The sequence below is a fragment of the Archocentrus centrarchus genome, chromosome 12 (assembly GCF_007364275.1).
Source record: "Archocentrus centrarchus isolate MPI-CPG fArcCen1 chromosome 12, fArcCen1, whole genome shotgun sequence".
In the NCBI taxonomy this organism is placed as follows: Eukaryota; Metazoa; Chordata; class Actinopteri; order Cichliformes; family Cichlidae; genus Archocentrus; species Archocentrus centrarchus.
This window is the reverse complement of record NC_044357.1, coordinates 22677455-22686606: the sequence shown is the minus strand read 5'-3', so window position 1 is coordinate 22686606 and position 9152 is coordinate 22677455. Positions and strand designations below refer to the sequence as shown.

Sequence of the window (9152 nt, the reverse complement as noted above, 5' to 3'; positions counted from 1 at the left end):
TTGTCAAATTAAAAATATAGAAAGAAATTTTTGTCTTTGTGTGTCTTATTAATTTAAACTGCATTTTGTTTTTCTGTGGTCTTCACAGAAGTGTTTTGCCACTGAAAATAAGCCGCTTAAATTGCCCAAATTTTAACTTAATAACCTAAAATTTTGACTTAGGAATTTTCTAAAATCCCATTTTTTTTTTAATTGAATAATAAAATGCAAAGTAGCCATTAAAACAACTCTCACCGTGGTGCCTCATTTACGCACATTTAAATAAACTGCAGATGTCCTGGGAAACCTAGCTTTACAAGTAGGAAGCTGCTAACTGCATAGATAAGCTGGGAGCTCTATTAGCTTAATGCTAGTGTGACTTAAAAGAAAAAAAAAGATAAAAAAATTACTATACCGATTTGCTCTTTCTTAGACTTAAAAGATGACAAAGTTAAACTGCGTTACTCTTGACAAATTTATGGAGGAGTTTTATCAACTAGAACAGGTAATTTAGGTTAGCCTATTAGCGAGCTAACGCGCTAATTCGCTAACTTAATTGTCTGCTATTTGCCTTGTCATATATTAGACTAATGTTAAAGAGAAATACCTATAGACATTTATAGAGGAGCTTTAATAAGTTACGAAATGGAGTTTTTTTTTTTAAGTAGCTTTGTTAGTGTTAGCTATTGTTTTTTATTTTATTTCAGTTAGCCTGCTAAATTTTTAAAAAAAGAAATCTAACAAGTAAAAAAGGGATTAAACTATAAACAAGCCTTCATTTGAACATACTGTGATATGTATTCAATATAGATTCTACTTTATAATAAAATTCGCATACATCTCTGTGTGGTGATTGTGGATTGAAGTATTATTTCTGGCCTTTATTAAACAGAACATAACAGAGGTTAATGGCAAAAACAGCATGTTGCAGATCATGTTGGAGGATGCCAACAGACTGGTGAAGTTTTATCAGACCAAGGAGAAGAGTCTGATTGAGGGTGAGTTTTAATATTCAAAGCCTGAGATTCACTTTAATAACATCTCCCTCTGGTGGTGCTTCTGCATTCGTGACTGCCCTTATCTGTTCAAGAAATTACTGTCCTAACTTTGTCTACAGTTGTCAGGTTGATATTTTGGGGAATATAATCAGAACCACCCCCCCACCCCCCCCCCAAAAAAAGTGCATGTAATATCTGGGTCCATATGGCATCTTGCATTATTTAGTAGAAACTACTAGCAGTTTCATGTGAATCACCTTATCCAATGATACTGGCCTCGGTGCAGCCCCTCAGTTCTTTCTAAAGTGAGGTGTCAGAGCTTGTCTCAGACAGCTGTACAAGTAACCTAAAAGCTCACAGGGATTACTTGTACATATGCTGACCTCATTTGACACTGTGGCCATGTTTCATATGAGCATCCAGCATTGCAACTAAATACATGGGAGTCAGTAACAAAATGGATTTGGAAAAAGTTTAACTTCCAGGAGAAAAACATAAAAGAAATGTGGTTAAATAAACTCTCAGTAATTTATTAAATTCATTTATATTGTACTAATATAATTGTATGTGGGACATAAACGCAGAGTTTTTATGAACCTCTTTCAGAAAAAGATAGCCTGCTTGTCACAGTGAACAGACTGCAGCAGACCCTGCAGGAGCAGTGTAACCTCAGAGGTATCTCTAATATCCTGGCAAACACACGCATATAGGATCAATGTAAAGTACCCTCTATCAGTTCTAAGGTTTTACATATCAGCATGAAAAAAAAAAAAATGTAGTCCTTACTTGGTCTTAAAATGAGGTAAATACAACCTGAGATGAACATCATATGACATATTGTATCATGCCATTATTAATATAACAAAAACTAAACCAAACAGTAGAAACAGTGTGTGAAAAATTAAAGATATCCCATGCTTCAGTTGTTTGTAGAAGTGCTTTTAGCAGCAGTAACTTGAAGTAATTTTCTCTTTGAGTTTGTCTGTCACATCGTTGTGAAGGGATTTTGGCCCACTCTTCTCCACAGCATTGATTAGTTCATTCATTTTTTGGTATTTGTGTATGCACGGCTCTCTTAAGATCGGGTAGTGGTCTGGAATTTGACTGGGCCATTGCAACGCTTTGATATTTTATTTTATTTTTCAGCCATTCTGTTGTAGATTTGCTGCTGTACTTGGGTTCATTGTCCTGTTTCATTATCCAGTTTCGGCCAAGCTTTACCTGTGAGACGGATGGCATCACATTTGACTGGAGAATACTTTAGTATACAGAGAGAGACTGCAAGGTGGCCAATCCTGTGGCTGCAAAGGAAGCCCAAATCATCACCACCGTGCTGACAGCTGGTGTGAGATGTTTGCGCTGATATGCTGTGTTTGGTTTTCACCAAATGTGACGCTGTGCATCATGGTGGTGGTTTGCAAGCTTGCAAAGCTTTCTCCTGGCAAACCTTACAAACAAGCCATACTTGTGCAGTCTTTTTCTAATTGTACTGTCATAAACCATTTACCATGAGGCCCGTAGAGTCTGAGGTATAGCTCTTGGCTGATATGTAAAACCTTAGAATATAATAAAGAGGGCATACTTTCTTTTTTCTTTTTTTGAACCATAAATCTTGATAGGGGATTCTCATTTAACATAAAAATAAACAGAAGCAAAAACCTGTGACACTAGTTACAACATCATCTTATTCATGTTTCAGTGGAGAACGAGAGACTCCAGAATGATATAGCAGATCTGAAACAGCAGAATGAGAAAACAGCAGAGGTAAGAACAGAAGCAGGAGTGAGTGAGCGCTCACACTATGCCCAGCATTTTGTGTTTTCTTTCTTATGGTTCGGTTTCATGGTGTTTCTTAGTTTATTCATTTAGAGTCTTAGTTTGTTTAATGTTCCATATTTGTTAGTTATAGTTATTCATAGTGTTTCTCTGTTCCCTGTGTGGTAGCCCTGTGTCTGTCCTGTCCCTCTGTCATGTCTCTGGTCTAATGTGTTTTGTTGTGTTGTTTATTTCCTGTGCAGTGTGTCAGGTCTGCATTTCTGACTTTGACTAGTTGTTTCCTGTTTTACTTTGACAGTTCCTTGTCCCAGGTGCTTTGTGTTTAAATAATAATAATAATACATTTTATTTGTGGGCGCCTTTCAGGACACTCAAGGTTGCCTTACAAGAGTAAAACAGTAGCATAAAACAATAAAACACATAATAAAAAAACAATAAGCAAATATAACACAGTAAAATAAAACATACACCTATTAAACCAGTGAGTGAAATCCCTGATAGCCAATGTAGTTAGGTTCCGAAGGTTTGTTTGAATAGGTGAGTTTTGAGACTTAAAATGGGATAAGTTACTGATGCCCTTCAAGGGTAGGGGAAGTGAGTTCCAGTGATGGGCAGCCGTATAACAAAACGGACCCGATTGTAGAAAGACGGACAGAAGGTGTAATGAGAAGCATGGAAGAGGAAGAACGAAGTGAGCGTGCGGGAGCATAAGAATGAATGAGGTCGGCAATATAAGGGGGTGCAAAATTATGGAGGGATTTGTAGGTAAGTAGGAGAATTGTATTGAATACGCTGGTTTATGGGGAGCCAGTGAAGTTCTTGAAGAATGGGAGTAATGTGTTGGGTAGAGGGAGTTCTGGTGATGATACGGGCAGCAGAGTTTTGGACCAGTTGAGGCTTGCGGAGACGTTTGAGAGGCAGACCGGAGTGGAGTGAGTTAGTTTTGCTTCCCCTTGTCTCCTCTGTGTAATTAGTCTCAGCTGTGCCCCTCACCTGTTGCCTGTTCCCTAATTACCCTGCTGTGTATTTATTGTCTCAGTCTTCATCTTGTTTCTTGTCAGATCGTTGTTGTTGCCCTTGGCTGTGTTGTGCTCTCTGGCTCTCAGTTTCCCTCATGTTTCTAGTTTTATTCTCAGTTTAGGTTTATTTCTTCAGTTTGCCTTGTCTTTTGGTTCATTTTACCACTGCTCATTCCACCTCAATAAACATTCACTTACCATCATTCTTACCTGCCATCTCCTGCGTCCTGCAATTGGATCCTCACCCCCATACACAGCCACACAGCCCGGTCACGCACCGTGACACTATGTTGCCAGAAGTATTCACTTGTCTGCCTTCACACGCATATGAACTTGAGTGACATCCCATTCTTCACTGTTCTTGAGCTGATCTGAAGGCCACATGAAGTTTGGAGGTCTGTAGTGATCGACTCTGCAGAAAGTTGGTGACCTCTGCGCACTATGACCCTCAGTATGTCTGTGTAGATTCTCAGTCATCCAGGTCATAGTAGTCTCTGGAGCTTGAAAAAGGCGACTGGACTTCTTTTTGTTTCTTGAAGACGTTTCACCTCTCATCCGAAAGGCTTCTTCAGTTCTCAACCAAATGGTGGAGAGACCCAGGTATTTAAACCCCTGTGGGCGTAGTCCCCTGGAGGTGGTTATGACCCTCTATTGATCATGTGCGTGAACACATCCAGGGGACTACGCCCACAGGGGTTTAAATACCTGGGTCTCTCCACCATTTGGTTGAGAACTGAAGAAGCCTTTCGGATGAGAGGTGAAACGTCTTCAAGAAATGACCCTCAGCATCCTCTGACCCCGCTCTGTGATTTTTGTGGCCGAGTTGCTGTCATTCCCAATCACTTCCGCTTTGTTATAATCCCACTAACAGGTGACTGCAATATTTAGTAGCGATGAAACTTCATGACTGGACTTGTTGCACAGGTATCATCCTATCATGGTACCATGCTGGAAATCACTGAGATGCTGAGAGCGACCCATTCTTTCACTAATGATTGTAGAAACAGTCTGCATGCCTAGGTGCTTGATTTTATACACCTGTGGCCATGAGTGAATACTTTTGGCAATATAGTGCATTTCCTGTATTCACTGTTTAGACCTGACTGGTATAACTACAAAACAAGATTAATGGGTTTGTGAGGTACGCAGAGCCTAAACCCAGATTTTCAGTATCTGGAAGGTGGTTGTGTTTTTAAACTGGATCTACAGGGTCACATATGCTGAACACATATCCAGAGCAAGGGTCCAGGTTCTGTTCTGAGTTTGGTGAATGACTGTATGAATTATTAATGATGATGATAATAAAAAATAATGATAACTGTGTAAAAGGTCCCTTATTGAAACATATACCTACAAGTGAAGAAGCTGTCAATCAAACTCAACACGTTGAGAGGAAATCATCACAAGTGAAAACACCTGCGGGCTATGGGCCTGTAGTAGCATGGCAGATGTCTTCTTAATAAGATTTAAAAGTGCTAACACTTTGTTCAGCAGTAATTTCAGCTTTGCTGTGTGGCCTGTGTTGTTATCAGGTTGGAGAGGCTGAAGTTCAGCAGCTGGTGAGAGAAATGAGAGCAGAAGAAGAGAGACACAAGGGGGCGCTAGAGGATCTAAGACATCAGTGTCTGCGGGAGGTGGAGGATGCCCACAGGGAGTGTTTTAATCAGTGTAAGGCCTCACAGAGTACTCGATGCACTCAGGCAGTGATTTGGTTCCAGTGAACCCACTGCACCCTCACAGGCTCCAACAAATGTATGAGTACAGGTAGACAGAAGAGCTCCAGACACTCTCTGATATCTGGGATACCTCTTCATCACATCCTCTGCACAGAATGAAGAGAACAGTGCAACATAAACTTAAGCTATTATTTCCATTTTAAAGTGTTCATGCTTTGATTGCTTTTTATTGTTATAGCTTTAGACGGACAAAGCCCTCCAATACGTTATCTCACAAGTGGATAGCCTTGAGCTGTTATCTGAATAATGGGAGCACACCCCAGTGTCTGAGTGCATGGAGGGGGGGGTATGCAATGTTTCAGGGAATACTGACACATTATTTATTTAAATTACAGTCCTTGAGTCCTATAGCAAGACACAGACAGCAAATGAGATATCTCCTGAAGTTTTTATCTAATATATTCTTACCTTAGCTCAGTTTTTTCCTGCAAATGCCAGCTTGACAAGCTTGATATCAGCCAGAATTGTTATTTTATTCAGTGGAAGCTAACGATGCCAAATACAAGAAGCTGCTGGAGAAAAAGGATCTGGATCTGGAGGACATGAAGAAGAAGCTAAAAGATCAGGAAAGGGAGAGGCAGAGCGAGCTCCTCAAGTTACAGATGGAGGTAAATGAAATTACCTATGATGCTTCGTTTGATTAACGCAGATCTACATAAACATCTGTCACTGTTTCTTGATCTAAACTTTTTTCTTAACAAGTATAGACAGTGATTCATAATCAGGTTTAAATTATGTTGCACTGCTTATTCAACAGCTTATGTTAAATTTGCAATAATGAATCATATTAGTGGATCACATGGGTGTTCGTTCAAGAGACGCGAGCAGAAGGCTAAATTTTTTTAAATCAAGATGAACTTTATTTTGGATTTGAGTGGCTAGTTTCAGCTTTAAGCTCATTGTGTGTGTGTGTGTGTGTGTGTGTGTGTGTGTGTGTGTGTGTGTGTGTGTGTGTGTGTGTGTGTGTGTGTGTGTGTGTGTTTTGCAGTTTGGTGCAAAGTTAGCCAGAGTTCAGAGTTCAACTCCGTGGAGCCAGCAGCAGCAACATGTCCCCAGCCTTGTTCCTCAGAGTGTTTTTAAGAGGGTGAGCAGCCCACGCAGAACCTGTTACATCCCGTTTTTAAACTCAGATAAACAAAAAGAAATTGCAGTTGTTACTCAGGCTCTTGGTGTGACTTATATTCCAGAAGTCCATTTGTGTGACTTCTGCCAGTGATGTACCAGTGCATCCTTCTCATAAAAACTTCAACCAAGAGTACAGCAAAGTCCATTAGGTCTGACCCAGAAGTCTCATCTTGTTAGTCCCCACATTTTAAGTAATCAGATTACTTCATGTTACGCTCTTTCAGCTCGTCAGCTTCAGTAAAGCTTTGACAGACGTAATTTCCACCTAAATGACAAGTCTGTGTACCTGTATACATTGTTTTTCTGTTCTTATTTGGCCACTCAGAGCACTAATTACTCTGATAACTTCCAAGTATTTCTGTGTGGAGTGTGCTCATTTCTTCCATTATTTACCTTTTGAGTTTGTCTACTTATAAAACAAATAATTTCAGAGAGTTATGAACTTTCTAGATCCCGGGACAAAAAGCCAGTGGGATTCGTCTGTGGGGATTCTGTGTTATTGCAGAAAATAAACTCTGTGGGAAATAAAAGTTTAGATTCAGATATTTTCTTCAGCAAGGCAGTCGCCACAAAATACCAACTGCATGATTTTTTTGAAGCATAAATTAAACTGGCGCATTATCCTGCTTGAAGCACCTAGATGGGTACACTTCAGTCATAAAGGGATGGACACACTGAGCAACAATACTCAGGCAGGCTGTGGTGTTATAAACAGTGCTCAGTTGGTACTAAGAGGCCCAAATTGTGCCAAGAAAAATCTCCCCCACACCATTACATCACCACCTGCAGCCTGAACTGTTGATACAAAGCAGGATGGATCCATGCTTTTGTTTTGTTTACGCCAAATTCTGAACCATCCATCATCCCAGTGCAGCAGAAATCGAGACTCACCGCGCCGGGCGATATTTTTCCGATCTGCTGCTGCTCAATTTTGGCGGGTGAATTATAACCTCAGGTTCCTGTTCTTAGATGACAGGCGTGGCACCTGTGTGACCTTCTTCCATCTGCATCAAAGTTTGACTTGGTGTGCGCTCAGAGTTACTGTTGCCTTCATACCTGCTTGAGGCAGTCTGAACATCCCAATCAGACATCTGGCATCACTAAGACATTTTCACCCAGAGAACGTGCCGCTCACTGGATATTTTCTTCTTTTAGACAGTTTTCTGTAAACCCTAGAGATGACCATCCTTTTTTCTTAAACTTTAGGCATTAAATGATCCAATAAAAAATAATAATTAAAAAAATCATGAAATATAAATAAATAGATGGTAGTATTTATAGGAAGTGTTTCATAGGCCAGCAGTGATTTTTGTGTTTTAAGAAATGTGTTGCATGTCTTGTGCTTTTCTCAGAAGCTGCAGTTTTTCCAGGAGGAGAAGAACAAGGAGATTTTTGCTCTGCGTCAGAGAATCAAAGAGCTGGAAGAGAATCAGCGTGCCGGCAGCACCCAGGACAGCCGTCTGAAGAGAAGAAAGATTTAGTTTGTTTAGATGCTGACGAGCTGCTGAGCCTCCTGTGTTGGTGCATGAATCCCATCGAGTGTTCTGAAATGTTCAAATTGTGCCTCTTTAACAGGGGTTTGCTTTTGCAGTGTCACTAGACTAGAGTTGCAAATTCGCTGCCCTGCTCACAGGTACCAGTGTGCAGACAGTAAATTCAAACTGTGTAGATTTATTCCTGTCTAAGGATTTAATCCAATTAGCCTCCCGCAGGGAGGGATGGAGGGAGAGAGGGAGGGGAAGTGAACATGAAGGAGTAGTGCAGTTGTGAATGAACTGGCTGGATGAAATCTGTTCATCTGTTTTCATTCAGAAAAATCATTGCTATTATTTATTCCCCCTGCATTTATTTTCCAGGTTGTTGTAATTCAAACCTGGAGTTCCTGAGGCCTCTTTGTTTGTGTTCATTGGAAATATTCATACAGATGCGGTCATTCAGCAATTCTCTTAATGGTTTTTGGACCAAAATAAGCATTTGAGTATTTAAAATATGCTGTCTTAACAATACTGGGATCAAAATGCAAAACATCACATCTTAACAGCAGCTGGAAAACATTTTGTCTGTTTCATAGGCTGTATAAGAAGAAAGGCCTAAAAAACTACATTTGATTCAACGACCAATAGGGCGCAGCTCTTCTGGTTGTAAAAAGAAGTCCAGGTATAGAAGTGAGAAAACAACCTGAATCCCTTCTTAATCAGCGCTGCTTTTCTGATGGGTTCATCGTCTTGGCCCCCAGTTTCAAGTCTTGTTTTATAAATTGTGGCCTTTTGGAGAATAAAATTGATTATAAAGAATGTTATACTTTGGGGTGTGGCTACCTTGTTACCAGTGTTTGGGACATGACTCAAAAATAGTAATATATAATATATTGCTTCTTTAAAAAAATAAAACATGAAGTATTAACACAAAGCCGCTTGACAGTGATTGCCACAGTGATTTACCTCTAGAAATAGGTACAGGTAGAAATGGAGGCTTACACTCAACTGTAAGATCATTCTGAGTTAGTGATTATTTGCTTT

The 9152-nt window shown here is 39.9% G+C and overlaps 1 protein-coding gene across 1 annotated transcript; it reads left to right on the top strand.

The window, feature by feature from the left end:
• The first annotated feature begins 285 nt into the window (after positions 1–285).
• ccdc152 (coiled-coil domain containing 152) lies at positions 286–8967 on the top strand. Its single transcript, XM_030743154.1, has 8 exons — positions 286–484; positions 872–977; positions 1584–1652; positions 2677–2741; positions 5305–5440; positions 5989–6116; positions 6497–6592; positions 7986–8967. Exons 1-8 carry the CDS (start codon positions 422–424, stop codon positions 8112–8114), a joined length of 792 nt encoding a protein of 263 aa, XP_030599014.1. The 5' UTR covers positions 286–421; the 3' UTR covers positions 8115–8967.
• Positions 8968–9152: the final 185 nt, after the last annotated feature.